Source organism: Pelophylax lessonae, assembly GCF_965119305.1.
Source record: "Pelophylax lessonae genome assembly, chromosome: 8".
Classification (NCBI taxonomy): domain Eukaryota; kingdom Metazoa; phylum Chordata; class Amphibia; order Anura; family Ranidae; genus Pelophylax; species Pelophylax lessonae.
Genome location: NC_138775.1, coordinates 271,708,089 through 271,729,314, shown reverse-complemented (window position 1 = coordinate 271,729,314; position 21,226 = coordinate 271,708,089). Strand labels below are relative to the sequence as shown.

Genomic DNA, 21,226 nt, shown 5'->3' with positions numbered 1-21,226 from the left:
CTCTTTCCCTCCCTCTCTCCCTTTGTATCTTCTCTCTCTTCCTCTCTTCTCTCTTTCCCTCCCTCTCTCCCTTTGTATCTTCTCTCTCTCTCTTCCTCTCTTCTCTCTTTCCCTCCCTCTCTCCCTTTGTATCTTCTCTCTCTCTCTTTCTCTCTTCTCTCTCTCTTTTTCCCTCCCTCTCTCTCTTTGTATCTCTCCTCTCTCTAACCCCCTTTGCGGTCCCATTCACACCTAAGCTATTTGTAACTCGAAGTTCCAAAATGCTCAACATATAAAATCCCATGGTTTTCAGTTGTGCCTGTTCACACCTGAGCACAGTGTCAGTTGAAGCTTGTAGCTTTTACGGCAGTATGCTGCAACAGGACCTCAAAATATGTGTGAACATGGGTGGAAAAAAATGTGCGAAAACACAATTTTTTTTTTAATTCCGTAGTTTAATTTTCTAGAAACCAGTATTCCACTGGCTATAAATTGTTTTAAAGAAATGCCTCAAATGTCCCCAAACAAAAAGTCTGCAAAACGACCAAAGATGCTCAGCGCCAGTGTGAATGCAAAGCTTGTCCTAAAAAAAGGAAATGGTTAGGTCTCATTCACATGTACTTTGATCCCTGGAGAGCAATCTATGTTTGGATCACTCTTTAGAGAGCGTTTGATAGGCGGTAAGGAGGCGTTGTAACTGCTTGAAGCCTATATTAGCACACTGCAACTGCGTGCTTGCATAGCAGCCCTATTCTCTTGAATGGGTTGTGCTCTCCAGGTGTTATACCTGCCAAAAGCAATAGGGATATACTGTAATTGACTCTGCAACTGCAACATGTGTACACCCCCAGCCAATGTAGCTGCAGCTAAAGCCGGGAGCGGTTGGGGGGGGGGGGGGATGGTGGTAAAACATGGCTCATCCATGGGGTTTTACCACCCCCCAACCGCTACTAGCATGGCTAGCATTACCTTACGGTAGGTAGACAACTAATTATTGTAAATATGCACATGTGCCTAGCTAAAAAAATTGTCTGTCTGTAACAAGTCTATAGGAAAATTGAAACACCTCATCTACCTGGACATGTCCAAGAATCGGATCGAGACTATAGAAATGGAAATATCCGGATGTGAGTCCATCGAAGACCTCTTACTGTCCTCCAATCTCTTACAGCACTTGCCTGACTCATTAGGTAAGAATACGTTTATTGACCAATTGCTGTTTGTTGCTGTGACCGTTGCAGAATCTTCTGCAGATGTGTAACCAATGTGCTGCAAATTCAAGAGCCGGGGTCAAAGTTGGACCTATAGGTGTGCGCAGACTATTGCATTAGGGTTTGCACCCCAAAGCTCAAACACACACGCCTTCCTCTGCAGCCTTAGCTGCACAGGACAATGAATGAATTAGAAGTGCTCTGTGCTGAGTGGCTTCCTGTTCATTCACATACTGAAGCATAGTAAACATGTTTTATTATGCTTCAGTTATGAATGGACACAGTGAGTGAGTGAATGAGTGTGTTCACTGTGTTCATTAAGAAAAACGTGTTTATGTGCTAAATAAAATGTATACATTTTTACATTTTCTGTGTATATTTATATGCCTAAGGTACCTAGAAAATGCATTTTCTCTATCATTTTTGGAGACTTGATAGTTGGGGAACTAGTCTCCTGTGTCATCCTTTTTGTCTAGAAAAAGAAGGGGGCGATAAATTCACATTTTGCTAGTCCCTTCCTTTGCTCTCCATCCTGAAACATCCTCTGCAGCAGCCGGGGGGAGTGGAGAGGAGGGAAGCCAACAGCAATGCAGGGCGAGGGGGGGGCAACAGGGAGGGGGGCCCGGGCAGCAAAGGGAATCAGCACTGCACATAGGTATTAGGATGTGCCCAGGCTTACCTGGCTCAACCCTTTGTGCATGCCTATGGTTGTAATGCCTATTTGCCATAATAGTCCTGTGGCTTTGGGCTGCATAGACCTACAGATTTCTTTTGTTCCAACACAGCCTTTCTCAACCTTTTCAACACAGAGGAACCCTTGAAATAAATTTCTGGTCTCGGTAAACCGCTGCTAAAAATTAAAAATCTACAACTCATGACACATTAGTGTGACAGTCAGTGGGAAGAATGTTCCTTACTCTTGTCATCATTGGGAAGAATTCCCCCCTTACAGATAGCTAAAAGGAACAATGGTGTCATTGGGAACTTATCTGAGAGGAAATTGCCCATTGCTCCAGTGTTAATTTCGTCGACTAAAACCGACTAAAACGTTTTCGTCGACTAAATTAACACAATTTTAGTCGACTAAAATACGACTAAAACTAAAACAATTCAGATGACTAAAATACAACTAAAACTAAAATGGCATTTTAGTCAAAAGACTATAACTAAAACTAAATCGAAATTTGCTGCCAAAATTAACACTGGTGCACGCTCAAAGCTTAATAGCATAAATAATATCATATTAGATTTTTCACTCCAGGACCAGCAGTAGTATATAATGAGTTTGGAAATTGTAGAGAAATGCTTTAATAATGCATTACAAATTACAATTGAACTACACCCATTTGATTATAGATGACTAAAATGAGTTATAGTCGACTAAAATGTACTGGAGTTTTAGTCGACTAAAATGTACTGGAGTTTTAGTCGACTAAAATGTACTGGAGTTTTAGTCGACTAAAATGTACTGGAGTTTTAGTCGACTAAAATGTACTGGAGTTTTAGTCGACTAAATACGACTAAAACTAAAATACTTGCAGAAGACTAAAATGGGACTAAAATGCCATTTTAGTCCTAAGACTAAGACTAAAACTAAATTGAAATTTGCTGCCAAAATTAACACTGCATTGCTCAAGGAACCTCCAGCAACCTCAGGAGGAGCCCTGGTTGAGAAACCCTGATCTAACAGATTCCTCCATCCATGCTCACAGCGCAGATGGACTAATCTTCCACTCCAGGCTATTGTATTAAAAAAAATCCAAGTTCTTTTTAGCCTTTCATTGCTCCCCTGCTGTGCCCAGCTTCCTCCTCTGTCCAGCACAATCTAAAGGACACTCATCTAGGTAGAGTAGGGTGTCAGTTGGCCAACATCCCCAATTTGCAATAAGCAAAAAGGAACTTTTAACTTTCAACATTAAAAACATAATTTTATATTGGCCTTTAAAGTCCCGTTTCCCTTAGGGGGGTTCCTTTTTGTCTGTCCAGCACTGGCAGTCCTCTTCATATCACTCTGACCATTTCCTATAAGCCCATACAGACATCAGTGGTAGTAGCCACGGACTGTGAAGCAAAGCATCCCGTATGCATCTTTGGCAGCTAAAGAGGGTAGCGGGTAACTGATGGTAAAAGTTTGGCTCAACTGTGGGCTTTTACCGCCCCCAACTGTTAGTGTAAACAAGCCTTAAAAGAGGAGTACAGTGAAGTTTCTTTTTTTTTTGGGGGGGGGGGGGGGGGGTCAGTAAAGGTAAATCTAAAGTCTCATTTACACTGGCACTGTAAAACCCGGGTTTATATGTTTTTAGAGGACATTTATTAATGCCTATAAATGCATGTAATGATTTTGCAATGGGGCCAATTACGCAATGCAGCTACCTGCGGTCAGGTTAGCTGCATTTGGAGAAAATTCTGTACATTTAGGGTCCAATTAGACTCTAAATGCAGCTAAATGCATGTACATTAAATACACATTAACATTTCTAACCATGGCTAAACTTGCTTTAAAGGAGGAGTATCTAAGGCTTCATGTGCACATAGCCTACACCAGTGATAGCGAACCTTGGCACCCCAGATGTTTTGGAACTACATTTCCCATGATGCTCATGCAATCTTCAGTGTAGCTGAGCATCATGGGAAATGTAGTTTCAAAACATCTGGGGTGCCAAGGTTCACCATCACTGCCCTACACTGACCTCTGGCTTTAGAAAAAAGCAGCACATGGCAAAATTGTGCCGGGATTTTACTACGATTTTGCCACGTTTTGTGACCGGTGGTCAAAACGTGATTCTTCCATGTTCAGGAGAGGGAGATTGAGGGAGAATGAACCTCCCCTAACCGCAGCAGCGCCTAAACGATCCTAAAAAGCCTACGTGTACATGGACACAGGCATTTGTGAAGTTGAGTTTAGGAGCTTAGGCAAAAAATCACCAAAAGATTCTAAACTCAAGTTTAGGCGCTGTAGTGAACTTGAAGCCTAAGGGTCCTTTCACACGGTGCGCTTTCCGACGAGGTCCGTTCTCTGCTCAGCGGGGGATTGGTCCGCCGATCCCCACAGAGCAGGCGGATGGCAGCTGTGTACAGAGACGGAGCTGTCAGATCCCGCTGTCCTCTATGGGGAGATCGGATGAGAATGGACAGGCGGTCCTCCAGACGGATGGAAAATAGGGTTTCCATCCGTCCGGATTTCACGGACAGGATCGGAATCGGATAGCAGCGGGTGTCAGCGGACATGTCACTGCTGACATCCGCTGCCCCATAGGGATGCATGGAGCATCCGATCCGGTCCGCCTGAAAAACTGACAGGCGGATCGGATCGCCCGTGCGAAAAGACCCTAAGGCTCCACTCACTCCAGGGCATTCTGAATTGTGGGCGGAATCCCAGCGATTCTGCCCGCCAGAATCGTGGCAAAACACGTAACGCGTTTGCAATACCATTATTTCTCAATGGCACTCCATTGGCGCGATTTTGCTACGATTGTCGCAGGCAAATCGTGCAAACAAATTTGCGGGACCTGTGTCGCCCAAAAGAAGTTCCAGGATTTCTTTTGGGTGACAGATGTCCCATGATTTTGCCATGATTGTTGCCCGATTTGGGTGCCATTGAAAGTAATGGGATTGCAAGCGCGTCCCGCGTTTTGCGGCAAATCGGGAATCACGGGCAGAATCATGGCAATTTCGCCCTATGCCTAGATGTGAATGAAGCCTCAAGGTCTGGGAGCAGAAAAAAAAAATTTTCTTGGTTTTCCCAGCATAAACACTCCTAAAGGTTGCTAATAACATTTTCTAGCTTTTTTTTTCCTTTTCTGCAAAAACGCCAATACAACGCTAACGCTCCGAAATGCTTTACTACAAAAAGCTATTACCAGCATTTTTTTTTTATCCAGCATTTTTTTTTTTTTGGCTTAAAAAAAAAAAATGCTAAGGTGCATTGAACCTAAACTGATGGGGGAGGCACAAAAGCTGTTTATATTTCCCAGATCACTTTTCCTACATTTAGAAAAGCGAAACGCAGCAGTGCCAGTGTGAATGCAGTGTTAGGCTCCTTACACACGGGGCCATCTAGGAGCAGTGCGTCTTTCCTGGCGTTTTAGTGCGACTGCGATGAACATGTGCAGCATCCAGCCCAACTGCAGGCAGCCGGTCAAAGTTTATGGCAGGCTGTGGCTGGATGGGGCTGAAAACTGTACCAAGTGGTACAAAACCAAAGAAATTTGCGGCTCAACATGCAGACCAGCCGGCAACCAACTAAAGAATCCTGTCTAACAATATGCGTTAACCACTTCTGGACCGGAAGGATTTGCCCTCTTAATGACCAGGCCATTTTTTGCGATTCAGCACTGCGTTAATTTAACAGACAATTGCGCAGTAATGCGACGCTGTACCCAAATAAAATTGATGTCCTTTTTTTCCCACAAATAGAGCTTTCTTTTGGTGGTATTTGATCACCTGTGCGATTTTTTATTTTATTTGCTCTATAAACAAAAAAAGAGCGACAATTCTGAAAAAAAAAATATTTTTCACTCTCTGCTATATAACACTCCCAATAAGAAAATTTTAAAAATCAATTTTTTTCATCATTTTAGGCCAATTTGTATTCTGCTACATATTTTTGGTAAAAAAAAAATCCCAAAATGCGTATTTTGAGTGGTTTGCGCAAAAATGATCGTGTCTACAAACTAGGGGAAAGATTTAAGTCATTTTTATTTTTTTTTTATTTTTTTACTAGTAATGGCGGCGATCTGCGATTTTTAGCGGGACTGCGACATTGCGGCGGACAGATCGGACACCTAACTGACATTTTTGAAATTTGTTGGGGGGGACCAGTGACATTACTACAGTAATCAGTGCTAAAATGTGCCATATGGGAATCGCTGGGGGTGTCAATACAAAGTTAACGACGCCTCCAGATCAGTTTGCGTATCGCAGTGTGAACTGTCAGTTCAGACATGAATTGGATTGCATAGGTGCGAACACCCATGCGATCCGATTCTGGTGCGGACCAAGATGCAAATTCAGCCATACAATCTGTATGGCTGAATTCACAACGTACAGACATCACATGTGATTTGCAGATCAGTGTGCTCCGAATCACATGCGATGTCTGACTTCGCTGGAGTGTGATCCGGCACTAAAACGCCAGGCGGTAGGCACTGATCCTAGGAAGCCCTGTGTGCAGGGGGGGGCGTAGTGTGCAATATTATACTGACAATTGCTCAGAGTTCTAAAAAATGCCCTATTTGTACTAATTGCTACATCTCACTACAGGAAAACTCTTGTATTCTGCCAGGTCTCCTGAAAAAACTTACAACTCTGAAAATAGATGACAATCAACTTGTAGCACTACCAAATACGCTTGGAAAGTGAGTATCCTCATAATCAATGTGTGTCTATTGTATGGAAAGCCAAAACTTTTTGCTTTTGTTTTGGATAGCATTTAGGTTGGTTAACTGCTTGACCCCCCAGAAGGTTTTATCCCCTTCATGACCAGGCCGTTATTTGCTATTTGGCACAGTGCTCCTATAACCAGTGCTGTATTTTGGCCTAGGCCAACAAGGCCCAGGCCTAGGGCGGTGTAGTATGGTAAAAAATGTTACAATTATGTATATGTCTGGGAGCTGGGTGTGGCTGAAGTTAGTTGCATGCTGATGTGCAGTGAATAAAGAAGCAACCTGTACAGCCTGGTCCGTGTTAATACACTACAGGCGGCACTTTGCAGGGGGGCAGGAAAAAAGCCGCCATCCTCCACCTGAGACTCTATTGGCCACTGATTGCTAGAGCCACCTCTCTCACCCCCCTCTCTCTCACCCCCCTCTCTCTCTCTCTTGCTCTCTCCATCCCCTCTCTCTCTGACCCCTCCTCTCTCTCACCCCCCCCCTCTCTCTCTCTCTTTCTCTCTCACCCCCCCCCCCCCTCTCTCTCTCACCCCCCCCCCTCTCTCTCTCTCTTCTCTCTCACCCCCCCTCTCTCTCTCTCACCCCCTCCTCTCTCTCTCTCTCTCTCTCTCTCTCTCATCCCCTCTTCTCTAGCTCATCCCCCCTCTCGCTCATCCCCCCTTTCTCTCTCATCCCCCCCTCTCTCTCTCTCTCACCCCCCTCTCTCTCATCCCCTCTCTTTCATCCCCTCCTATCTCTGTCACCCCCCCCTCTCTCTCTCTCTCTCTGTCATCCCCTTCTCTCTCTTTCTCTCTCTCTCTCATCTCTCTCTGTCTCTCATCCTTTCTCTCTCATCCCCCCTCTCTCCCTCTCTCTCATCCCATCCTCTCTCTCTCTCTCACCCCCTCCCTCTCTCTCTCTCTCTCTCTCTCTCTCTCTCATCTCTCTCTGTCTCTCATCCTCTCTCTCTCATCCCCTCCTCTCTCTCTCTCTCATCCCCTCCTCTCTCTCTCTCTCTCATCCCCTCCTCTCTCTCTCTCTCATCCCCTCCTCTCTCTCTCTCTCTCTCTCATCTCTCTCTGTCTCTCATCCTCTCTCTCTCATCCCCCCCCTCTCTCCCTCTCTCTCATCCCCTCCTCTCTCTCTCTTTCTCTCTCTCTCTCATCCCCTCCTCTCTCTCTCTCTCTCTCTCTCTCTCTCTCTCTCTCTCTCTCTCTCTCTCTCTCTCTCATCCCCTCCTCTCTCTCTCTCTCTCATCTCTCTCTGTCTCTCATCCTCTCCCTCTCTCTCATTCCATTCTCTCTCACCCCCCCCTCTCTCTCTCTCTCACTCCCCTCCCTCTCTGCCTCCCTCCCTCACCCACCCCCTCTCCCCCCCCTCTCGTGAGATCTCAGGGGTTCATGCTGGGACTTGTAGTCCTTCAATTTTGGAGGGAGTCACATCCTTTTAAAAGGAAGGAGTGGAGCAAATTTACATAGGAGGGAGCGCCCAATTTTAGTTTTGCCTAGGGCAGCACAAAATCAAAATACACCAATGCCTATAACTATCAATGGCGTTCCAATAACTGGCTTTTGCGCAGTCATACAACACTGTACCCAGGTGAAATTTTTATAATCCCCCCCCCCCCCCCCCCCCCCCACAAATAGAGCCTTCTTTTGGTGGTATTTGATCACCACTGGGTTTTTTGTTATTTTTTGCCATATCATTGAAAAAAGACCAACATTTTTGGGAAAAAAAAAACTATATTTTTTACTTTCAGCTATAAAACACATCCAATATAAACCATTAAAAAATCGAATTTCTTCATAAATTTCGGCCAAAATATATTTTGCTAAATTTTGATAAACAAAAACGCAATAAGTGTATATTGATTGGTTTGTGTTATAGTTATAGCGTCTACAAACTATGGGTTATATACTGGAATTTTGTTTTTTTATACTATTAATGACGGTGATCAGCGACTTATAGTGGGACTGCGATCTGACAGTAACTGCCGCTGGGGGGGGAACTGACTAACTATACCAATTGTAAATCAGTGCAAATATAGTGTAATAATCCTAAAAATTTTGCATAAAACTAAGGTGGCTGCTTTCAGTAAAGAAATGTTTTCACCACATCCAAATACCATAATAAAAAATAACAGCGTTGCACTACTTGAAATGACAAAACAAAAAAAACATAAAATGACATAAAATGACATATCCAATCTAACTGCACAGACTAGTGCAAAAAAAAATATTTTTATTATTTTATTAATTATTTATCATGGCATGTAATTGTTTTTTTCAATCATACACTATTGCAACCTATTTCACTTATATTTGTATACATATTTCTTGGAGGTTCATTAACCACTTTACCACCGGAGGATTTTGCTGTCTTACGTCCGGGCCACTTTTTGCGATTCGGCATTGTGCGACTTTAACTGACAATTGCGCGGTCGTGCGACGCCGTACCCAAACTAAATTTACGTCCTTTTTTTCCCACAAACAGAGCTTTCTTTTGGTGGTATTTGATCACCTGTGCGATTTTTACTTTTTGCTCTATAAACAAAAAAAGAGCGACAATTTTGAAAAAATAACAATATTTTTCACTTTTTTTTTATTTTTTTATTTTTTTTTATAAAAAATGTAAAAATCAAAATTTTTTATCATTTTAGGCCAATTTGTTTTCTGCTACATATTTTTGGTAAAAAAAAAATGCAATAAGCGTATCTTGATTGGTTTGCACAAAAGTTATTGCGTTTACTAACTAAGGGAAAGATTTATGTCATTTTTGGTGGGTTTTTTTTTAACGAGTAATGGCGGCGATCTGCGATATTTTTTTTTTGCGGGACTGCGACATTGCGGCGGACAGATCGGACCCTTGACTGACATTTTTGACACTTTTGGGGGTACCAGTGACATTACTACAGTAATCAGTGCTATAAATATGCACTGTTACTGTAAAAAGGACACTGGCAGGGAAGGGGTTAATTTTTAGTGGTGATCAAGGGGTTAATGTATGCCTGGTGCTTACTGACGTGTGTGGGGGGAGGGGACTATGTGACACAGGGACAGATCGCAGGTTCAGCTATGCTGAACCCTGCAATCTGACCCTGCCTGTAACTTAGGAGATCCGCCCGCTTGTGTTTACACACTCGGAGAATCGGCATTGCGACAATTAACCGCTTCCGCACTGCTCGCTAGAGCTGTACTGCGGCAAAGTGGCTCGATAACGTCTGGCGACGTAGACCTACGTCACCAGACATTCCCCTATCTCGCCGCCGCTCCTCCCCTGGCCCGACTCCCGCTGTGACTGAGTACAGCAGGAGCGAGCCTCCGGCGGCGCGCGCGCGCCGCCGAGAGAGGGGAATGTCTGGTGACGTAGGTCTACGTCGCCAGACGTTATCGAGCCACTTTGCCGCAGTACAGCTCTAGTGAGCAGTGCAGAAGCGGTTAATTGTTGCATTGCCGATTATTACAATATCCATTGTGTTTGGAGTACAAATTGAATATATGTTCTTGTTAAACCGTTTTTATAAATTGACACATACACTGCACCTGCATTTGTACATATTGTATCTATATTACTTGCAGTTTCATCAATTGTCGCATTGCTGAACACTTTGGTGTACAGTCAATCGATTCACATACTGCACCTCTATTTGCATATTTGTATATATTGCTTGCAGTTGCATTAATTACTGAACTTTTAATTGTAATTGAATTACACACCACATTTATTTTCATATTTTGCTGATCTCTATTGATTTGCAATTGTATTGTAAGGATTTCTTCTTAACTAGTATCAATTTTTTAATTGAATCACCTATAACAGGGGTTCTGTATGTGTCCCTATATAGCCTCTAGGGACATACCAGAATAAGTTGAGCGCACTTTTCTTTTTCTTTTTTTTTTAAATAAATGAATAAAGTGATATGTGGTCCACGTTTCATAAGTGATCCATATAACTATAACAATTTATAAGTGACCGAATATCAAGTCCATCCAAATATATCCCAAAGCTGTTGCAAGATAGCAAAACAAGTGCAAAAAATGTAGAAAGTGCTTGTGCTCTCCTCCACCGATAATGGATGGCCGCTCACCTCCGCTCTGACCCCTGTAATACCAGCAGGTCAGAACTGCAATTCCCCTCTGGGTATTATAGGATGTTCCTCAGTGTCTGTTGGCGTTATTGATCCTAATAATCCTCGTCAATCCTCTCCCGGCAAACACAACCGTAGGTGTATAGAAAAGAGAGGGCGAGATCTAGTGCTCTCCGTTTTAAAAAACGTTTGGCTTACTAACTAGGGCAGGGGTAGGGAACCTTGGCACCCCAGCTGTGCTGAAACTACAAATCCCATCATGCCTCTGCCTTAGGAAGGCATGCCTGTGGCTGTCAGAGTTTTGCAGTGCCTCATGGGATTTGTAGTTGCAGCACAGCTGGAGAGACAAGGTTCCCTACCCCTGAACTAGGGGAAAGATTTATGTCATTTTTATTTATTTTTTTAAAAGTAATGGCGGCGATCTGCGATTTTTAACGGGACTGCGACATTGAGGCGGACAGATCGGACCCCTAACTGACATTTTTGACACTTTTGGGAGGACCAGTGACATTACTACAGTAATCAGTGCTAAAAATATGCACTGTTACTGTAATAATGACACTGGCAGGGGAGGGGGTTAACCCTGTGGGTGATCAAGGGGTTAAATGTGAGCCTAGGGGAGTGATTCTAACTGTATGGGGGATGGGCTTGTGAAATGATCACAGAGACATGTGATCCTATATAGAAGGATCACAGGGGCTCTGTGATCATTCCTGGGAGAAGAACGGTCGGCTGCGTTTGCAGCAGCTGACCGTCCTTCTCTCTCAGCGGGGAGCGATTGTGGGTGTCAGGTGGCAATTGGAGCTGCCTGCCCCGTGCATCGGCTTCCCCGCTGCCGAGTGGGGGGCGGGAGCGTGCGGCCGGTGGCGCGCCCTCTCCTCCTAGCTGCAGGCGCGCAACCGACGCAGGTCTACGTCGGTTTGCGCAGGAGGGCCGTAAAAGGGCGGTCGGGAAGAGGGTAATGTATTAAGGTAAAAAAACCTTGAGACGTTACAACTCCTTTTAGTCCACTTTCGGAACCAGGTCATCAAGAACAATAGTGAGAGTTAAAGCTGAACTCAGGATAAGCAAATATTGTCTAAATCCATTCATCATGTGTATTGCTACTCGAATCTCGATGTGCTTTGTATATTCTTCCAGATCTGTGCAGTAATCCAGCGTGAGACATTTCCTCTGAGCAGGAGCTTCCTATAATGAGGACCGTTCACTGCAGCTCTCTCTCCTTATGCAGGGTGACTGGTCTTGTCTCCGCCCCCTCCTGTAGTTTTCTGTAGTGAGTGGAGCTTCCAGGCCCCTCCCACTGCTCTGCTCTCTGCACAGGCTATGTACAGCACAGCAATGATGTCACTATTACTTCACAAGGTAATAGCTTTTGGGGCACACAAACTGAATTTATATCCTTTGTGCCTACTAAGGAATATATTTAATTTTTTTGTGCCTGGAGTGTGGTGTGAATCTGTACATTAGAGCCACAGGCAGTAATAAAAATCTGAAGAAAGGTTCTACCCCTTCCACGTTCTATCCAAAATGTAAAAAAAAGAAAGAAGACCGCTCACTGCTGCTCTCTCTCCTAGTACAGGGTTACTGGTCTTGTCTCCTCCCCCTCCTGTAGTTTTCTGTAGTGAGTGGAGCTTCCAGGCCCCTCCCACAGCTCTACTCTCTGCACAGGCTATGTACAGCACAGCGATGATGTCATTATTACTTCACAAGGTAATAGCTTTTGGGGCGCACAAACTGAATTTATATCCTTTGTGCCTACTAAGGAATATATTTAATTTTTTTTGTGCCTGGAGTGTGGCGTGAATCTGTACATCGGAGACACAGGCAGTAATAAAAATCTGAAGAATGGTTCTATAACTTCCACATTCTATCCAAAACTTTAAAAAAATAAAAATAAATAAAGACCGTTCACTGCTGCTCCCTCTCCTAGTACAGGGTGACCGGTCTTGTCTCCGCCCCCTCCTGTAGTTTTCTGTAGTGAGTAGTGTTGCAGAGTGTGATCATTGGGTGCAGCGGAGTCCATTCAGATTAGACATTGTGGAGTAAACAGGAACTGGCTTCTTTATTGGAACATAACACAGAAATCAAAGATGTCACCTCATTGTAATAAGAACAACAGACAGGAAGAGATAACCAACAAGTTCAGTACAGTGTACAGGAAATTACAACACATCATAGAAATGCATAGCATATCACTGAGCATTAGCGACATCTAGTGTCCTATTTGTGAACTGCAGTTAATCTGCTAAGCTGAAAGCTGTTGTATCTCCAACAAGTAGAGCTTCCAGGCCCCTCCCACTGCTCTGCTCTCTGCACAGGCTATGTACAGTACAGCGATGATGTCACTATTACTTCACAAGGTAATAGCTTGGGTTGTAAAGGCATTTGGGGCGCACAAACTGAATTTATATCCTTTCGGCCTACTAAAGAATATATTTAATTATTTTGTGCCTGGAGTGTGACGTGAATCTGTACATCAGAGGCACAGGCAGTAATAAAAAACCTGAAGAAAGGTTCTATCCCTGCCACGTTCTATCCAAAACTTAAAAAACAAAGTTTGGGCTTTTCATACACTTTAACAACTGAATGTTTTTATGTATTTATTTTTGATGCTGGAGTGAGTGTACTGTATGTGAGCAGAGGATTAACCAGACAAACAGCTAAATACCTGACTAATGATTTGTAAAGCACTCATGAATGATTCTCCACCCTTCTGTGTTATCTGGCTGTATAGCATCTAATATTCCTGGAAAAGACAAGGCGTGTACACACAGGCTTCAAGTTGCTGGAAGATTGCTTAGCAATGCATACAGCAAGCTTTTATTAAGTATTTGCAATGCTATCAGCCAGCTTCATGAAGACTTTAACCCCTTCAATACCAGACACTTTCACCCCCTTCCTGCCCAGGGCAATTTTGAGCTTTCAGTGCTGTCACACTTTGAATGACAATTGTGCGGTCATGCTACACTGTAACCAAAGGATATTGTTCTCATTTCTTTTAGACTGGTAGAGCTTTCTTTGGATGGCGTTTAACCAACACTGGGATTTTATTTTTTTCTAAACAAACAAAAAGCCTGAAAATGCTGGTGGTTTTCTTATGGTGGTCATACACTATACGAAAAATCGGGTAAAATTCGGTCAATTGGACAGTTCGTTCGTTTTTCGGCCAGGTAATGGGCACAAATCTGTAAATCGGTTGGGACGTTTTTGAGCCCAAAAAAACGCAGGACAAGTTTGGAAATTTTCTGCCAAACAGACGATAAATTTAAAGGTAAATTTGTTTCTCGTCCAAACTGTTTGCACCGGGCATATGTGAATAAATGAACAAAAAACAGATTTATTTATGTCCATTGACTGATTTATCGGACATTACAGGATGGCACTATCATCTGCCTTTAGGACAAGATTTTTTGTATAGTGTATTACCAGCATAGGTTTCTAAAATTTTGCAACTAAGTAATTTTTCTCTTTCGCTGATGAGGCTGCACTGATGGGCACTGATGAGGTGGCACAGATTAGCACTGATAAGAAGAGACTAATGAGGCGTCACTGATGGACACTGATAAGAAGGGACTGATGAGGCGTCACTGATGAGCACTGATAAGAAGGGACTGATGAGGCGTCACTGATGGGCACTGATAGGCTGCACTGATGGGCCCTGATGAGGTGGCACAGATGAGCACTGATAAGAAGGGACTGATGAGGCGGCTCTTATAGACATCGATAAGCTGCACTGATGAGGTGGCATGAATGAGCACTGATAAGAATGGACTGATGATGCTGCACTGATGGGCACTAATAGGTTGCACTGATGGGCACTGATAGGCTGCACTGATGGGCACTGATGAGGTGGCATGGATGAGCACTGATGAGGCGGCACTGATGGGCACTGATAGACACTAATAAGCTGCATTGATGGGCACTGATGAGTTGGCACTGATGAGCACTGATAAGAAGGGACTGATGAGGCGTCATTGATGGGCACTGATAAGCTGCACTGATGAGCACTGATGAGGTGGCACAAATGAGCACTGATAAGAAGGGACTGATGAGGCGGCACTAATGGACACTGATAGGCTGCACTGATGGGCACTGATGAGGTGGCACGGATGAGCACTGATAAGAAGGGACTGATGATGTGGCACTGATGGGCACTGATGAGGGGGCACTGATGAGCACTGATAAGAAGAGACTGATGAGGTGTCATTGATGGGAACTGATGGGCTGCACTGATGGGCCCTGATGAGGTGGCACGGGTAAGCACTGATAAGAAGAGACTGATGAGGCGGCACTGATAGACACTGATAAGCTGCACTGATGGGCACTGATGAGGTGGCACGAATGAGCACTGATAAGAAGGGACTGATGAGGTGGCACTAATGGGCACTAATGAGCTGCACTGATGGGCACTGATGAGGTGGCACGGATGAGCACTGATAAGAAGGGACTGATGAGGCGACACTGATGGGCACTGATAAAAAGGGACTGATGAGGCTTCATTGATGGGAACTGATGGGCTGCACTGATGGGCCCTGATGAGGTGGCACAAATGAGCACTGATAAGAAGAGACTGATGAGGCGGCACTGATAGACACTGATAAGCTGCACTGATGGGCACTGATAAGGTGGCATGGATGAGCACTGATAAGAAGGGACTGATAAGTCGGCACTGATGGGTACTGATAGGCAGCACTGATGAGGAGGCACTGATAGGCAGAACAAATTGGCACTGATAGGCAGCACTGATGGGCACTGACGGGCTGCACTAATAATCAGGACACTGATAATCAGTGCCCTAATTATCTGTGTAAATGTCCCCTGTCACACTTGCTGGTTACCGACTCTCCTAGGAATGCCAATAACTGGAAACTCTGTTTACGTGTGATCAGGTGTGATTGGACACAGCTGATCACATGGTAAAGGGCTGATGTGGATGGCTCTTTACTGCGATCTGTGATCAGCTGTGTCCGAAGGACACAGTGACCACAGAGCATGCCGGATGCGCCATCTTTCGGCTATAGCGCAATAATGAAGTAGTTAAAGAACCTTTCAGCTCTCAATCAACATTGACCATTTTTAACCCTTATCCTGCTAGCATTAGAAAAATAGATGGGAAAGTTTATCATATTCACTTGTTTTTCTTATTTTTTATACATTACTTTATTTACTTTTTGGTTTCTGGCATAGGCATATGATGTCATTCTTCCCAGGAGTCTTTAGGAGGGGGGGGATTTTCTCAGCCAAGCACCCCCTCCTGCCTACATGCCTGACCTAAGGGCAGATGGATTCCGTCGCACAACATTCGCAGCACAATTGCACCCTTGTTTGGGGTTCGAATGCGTTGCGCGTTATTGCACTGATTGCCACATCATTTGGAATCGCTGTGATGCTGTCCGTGATTCTAAATCGCCAAGTGTGAATGGAGCCCCACTGTGAAATGTCAGGTGACTTTTAAGTCCTACTTCAGCTCAATTGCAATGCCACACATTAGTGCGATTTGTACAATTGAAGACTGCGGCTTCAGTTAACAGAAGTCAATGCAAGTCGCAGTGAAATCAGAAAAAGGAGCTGCGGGAACCTTTTTAAAGTTGCCAGGACATGCGTCTCTGCTATTTGAAGGGGTTCATTGTTAGAACCGTCAAACTGCATGACAAATCGCACCGATGTGAACGGGGGCTTAGCGCAGTAATGCTCTCGCAGCAGTTTACCAACCTGATCCTGGATCACTTTTAATAAACATCTGGTCACCGGCAAAAAAAAAAAAAATGATACCAAGCTCATGGCTGCAGCTGCAGATTGTTTTATAAATGTAAAGTCCAGGCTGTTTATAAATGGCCAATGGGAATCAAGGGATTAACCACTTCAGCCCTGGAAGGTTTTACCCCCTTAATGACCAGGCCATTTTTTGGGATACGGCACTGACAATTGCGCAGTCATGCGACGCTGTACCCAAATAAAATTGATGTCCTTTTTTTCCCACAAACAGAGCTTTCTTTTGGTGGTATTTGATCACCTGTGCGATTTTTATTTTTTGCGCTATAAACAAAAAAAGAGCGACAATTCTGAAAACAAAAACAATATTTTCACTTTCTGCTATATAACCTTTCCAAAAAAAAAAATTTTTTAAATCTAATTTTTTCATCATTTTATGCCAGTATGTATTCTGCTACATATTTTTGGTAAAAATCCCAATAAGCGTATTTTGATTGGTTTGCGAAAAAGTTATCACTTCTACAAAGTGGGGGGAAAATCTATGTCATTTTTATTTATTTATTTTTTACTAATAATGGCAGCGATCAGCGATTTTTAGCGGGACTGCGACATTGCGGCGGACAGATCGGACCCCTAACTGACATTTTTGACACTTTTGGGGGTACCAGTGACATTACTACAGTAATCAGTGCTAAACATATGCACTGTTACTGTAAAAATGACACTGGCAGGGAAGGGGTTAACCCAGGGGCGATCAACGGGTTAATTGTGAGCCAAAACAAAACAGCGACAATTTAAAAAAAAAACAATATTTTTTGCTTTTTGCTGTAAAACATTCCCAATACAAAAAAAAATGTAAAAATCGAATTTTTTTTTTCAGCTTAGGCCCCAAAAAGCGTATATATTAATTGGTTTGCGCAAAATTTATAGCATATACAAACTATGGGATAGATTTATGAACCTTTTAAAAAATGTTTTATTGTTTTTATTAGTAAAGGCGGCGCTCAGCGGTTTGTAGCTGGACTGCGACATTGTGGCCGACAAATCTGACACGGGCATGTGACAGTTTTTGGGGACCAGTGACACCAATACAGTGATCAATGCTAAATAATATGCACTGTTACTTTATAAATGACACTGGCAGGGAAGGGGACAACATCAGGGGCGATCAAGAGGTTAAATGTGCTCCTAAGGAGTGCTTTCTAACTGTGTGGGGGGGATGGACTGACCGCAGGAAGGGAGAGATCAGTGTTCCTGATTAGTAGGAACACACAATCTCTCCCTTCCTGACTGACAGAACAGCCGTCTGCCTTGTTTAACCAGTTCTGTACTGGAAGGATTTGCCCCCTTAATGACCAGGCCATTTTTTTTGCGATTAGGCACTGCGTTACTTCAACAGAAAATTTGCATACGTGCGACGCTGTACCTAAATAAAATTGATGTCCTTTTTTTCCCCCACAAACAGAGCTTTCTTTTGCTGGTATTTGATCACCTGTGCGATTTTTTTATTTTTATTTTTTGCACTATAAACAAAAAATCAGTCTGCTGCTTCTCCTTTCAGGCTCGGTTTCCACTAGTGCGACTTGCGGTGCGACTTGACACATGTCAAGTCGCACAGCAAGTCAAAACCCATTGTTTTCAATGGGGCCCGTTTCCACTGCCGCGGCTTCAGTTGCCGCGACCTCAAAAGTAAATCGTGTACTACTTTTAAGCGTGACTTCCCTTTATATATGAGGGACAAGTCTAACTGAAGCCGCGGTTTACTTTTGCTACGAAGTCGTGCTAGAAGTAGCACGACTTCGTAGCCGCACTAGTGGAAACCGAGGCTCACTGCCCAGTCATGGGGGAGAGAAAAGACCTGTAAGTGCCGGTTCACACTAATACGACTTGTCAGGCGACTTGGTCAGCCTGGCAAGTCGTGCACCGTCGCGGTCATTGGGTAGTACAGGACCGGTTCTAATAGGAGCGACACAAGTCGCTCCGACTTAGAAAAAGGGTCCTGTACTACTTCGGGGCGACCTGGAGGCGACTTGCATTGACATTCATTTTACGAAGTGTAAAAAGTGGGTGCGCTAGATGTGAACAATGTGTGTGGAACCAAAATGGAAAACACAATGAACAAAATACCTAATATATAAATATACACAGATATTATAAATGGTGCACAATGTGAACAAAAACGTGCTATAGAAATAGGAGCAGTCCAAAACAAGTCCAAAGTGAAAAAAAGGCTGAAATCTTCTTGATGGTGAATGAAGGTGAAGAAGAGGACCTGCAAACACCAAATCCCTCTTGGCATCCACGTGTAAAGAAAAGAGAGGTAATACCCTTACCAACTCAACATATTAATTAATAAGATAATTATCACTCACCATCTGACCTGTGAAATACTTGCCTTTGGTAAGAGTTTTGATATACAACATATCGGGTGGAAGAGTGAAAGGTCAGGACTTTATATCTATTACACTGGCTGGTGTCATCTTCTCAAGTGTTTTAATATGTTGAGTTGGTAAGGGTATTACCTCTCTTTTCTTTACACGTGGGTGCCAAGAGGGACTTGGTGTTTGCATGTCCTCTTCTTCACCTTCATTCACTATCAAGAAGATTTCAGCCTTCTTATCATTTGGGACTTGTTTTGGACTGCTCCTATTCCTATAGCACGTTTATGTTCACATTGTGCACCATTTATAATATCTGTGTATATTTATATATTGGGTATTTTGTTCATTGTGTTTTCCCTTTTGGTTCCACACACATTGTTCACATCTAGCGCACCCATTTTTTGCACATCACACGTTTACTTTATCAAGGTTAAAGTTTCGGTTGCTGCTGGAAATACATTTTTTGTTTGCGCACCTCATTCTTCAACATTCATTTTATGAAGTCTGTGCAAGTCGCGCCGAAGTCGCGCTGCACGCGACTTCACAGGTCGCCCCCTAAGTCGGAGCGACCTGCTGTGAACCGGCACTTATGCCCCGTACACACGATCCGAAAATCGGGCGAAAAAAAACGCTTGTGAAAAGATCGGACGATAATCTGATCGTTAGTACACAGCTTACGAGAGGCGATCACGACAGTAGAGGCGATCACGACAGTACGCCCGATATTATCCGGTCGTGCAAGCATAAAAATTTTGATCGTATTATAACACATCGTACGATAATCGTATTATCAGTATGTTTGTCCGAAAAAAATGGTGAGCAGTAGACAGCGCATGAGCGGAAACGAAAGAACGACCCGGAAGTAAACCACAGAAAGAAGAGAAATAGGAAGTTTTCTTTTCTTTGAATGTGTATATGTCTATATATATATATATAGACATATACACATATATATATATATATATATATACATGTGTAGTTTTGAGTGTGTATATATATATATACTATATCTTATTTTATATTATACACATATATATATGCCTATGTAGGTATATGTATATTTCCTCTCACACGCTACAGCGTGGTTACGCATACCGGAAGCTAAGAATTATCGTCCGAGAAAATTCGTATCATGAGTAACCGCTCCCGTTAGCGAATATTATTGAGAGCTACTAGAATACGAAAAAAAACGGATGGAACGTCGCCCGATTTTCGGATCGTGTGTACGGGGCATTAGTGTTACTTAACTAATGAAGAATAAAATCAGTTCTCCTACCCTGGCTGTGCTGTGTGGCAGAGCTGCATAAATCTCAGGTCTGGATGGACAGAGATATAAATCCTTTGGCAGGTAAAACAGCTCCAGTATATGGATGTCATCTGCGTGTGTTTGCCTGGAGTGCAGCATTAATGGAGTGGCCCCTTTGTCTGCTGTCCATTTTCCTTGCCATCATTTGATCATACCGGCTTTCCTTTATTTCTGCGGGGGGAAATCTCAGCTTACCAGGATTCTGCTGAAATATTGTTCTCTCCGCTGATAGCATTAGAGGTTCAGTTCCCGAACCTAGCGACCACACACAGGGGGAGATAAAAGCCCCGCACAAAGAGACGGACCTACGGAACAATCAAAGCTTCTCGCAGATCCCCGGAGCAGTTTGTGTTTTGATACATTGTAAAATAGAAAAGGACGCGGCTCGCACAATGCCCTCCGCCATACACCCCGCCGCGGGAGGCTTTTAATTCTGTTCGCATTCGGCGCTGGAAATTCACAATAAACACAGCGGATAATTCTGTACGCAGGCCGGGTGCGTTCGGCGCTGTCAGTCTGACTTAAACCGCCTCTTATTCTGTTGTTTATGTAAAGTTGGGGAATTGATTTACCGTAAATTCCTATAGAAAATGTTAATATACATTCCGCACAGATATACTATTTCCATATATTTGGTTTTTATTGCTGTTTATGAGTTTATTACATCCATGTGTCAGTGTTAATATTGATTCTGCATCGATCTTACTAACTTATTGATTGCAGTTGCTACACGCTGGGTAAAGTGTGAATATATTTAAATCAGGGATTTATTTATTTATTTATTTTTGATCTTACCAGCTTTTTTGTTGGGATCTCTGATGTAGTGTGATGCTCAGGCTTAGCTTATTCAGGGAATGGTATAAGGCACAGGTGTCAAACACAAGGCCCGCGGGCCGAATGCGGCCCCCCAGGCCACTCCATGTGGCCCTCGAACCTCTCCTGCAGCTGCGGCATCCCCCTTGTCTCTGCCCCCACCTTGTCTCAGTAGTCAACAGCAGAGAAGACAGAACTCCTTTGCCAGATCCTGCACTCCTCTGTGCAGCTGCAGAAAGGCTTGTCTTTGCCCCCCCACCTCTTCTCAGCAGTCTGCAGCAGAGAGGAGGGCAGAACTCTTTCAGCACTCTGTGCAGCCTCAACACCACCTTGTCTCTGCCCCCACCTTGTCTCAGTAGTCAACAGCA

The 21,226-nt window shown here is 43.6% G+C and overlaps 1 protein-coding gene across 6 annotated transcripts in view; it reads left to right on the top strand.

Moving 5' to 3' along the window:
• LRRC7 (leucine rich repeat containing 7) overlaps positions 1–21,226 on the top strand; it is a 597,872-nt gene that overhangs the window by 393,830 nt on the left and 182,816 nt on the right. For all 6 annotated transcript variants that reach the window (XR_014225588.1, XM_082265612.1, XM_082265611.1 and 3 more), the window contains exons 10-11: positions 1,025–1,169; positions 6,475–6,547. Coding sequence is in view for 5 of the 6 variants with exons in the window: in XM_082265612.1 (XP_082121738.1) it covers positions 1,025–1,169; positions 6,475–6,547 (218 nt within the window). In the remaining variant the exon portion in view is untranslated. The remainder of the gene's footprint in view (positions 1–1,024; positions 1,170–6,474; positions 6,548–21,226) is intronic.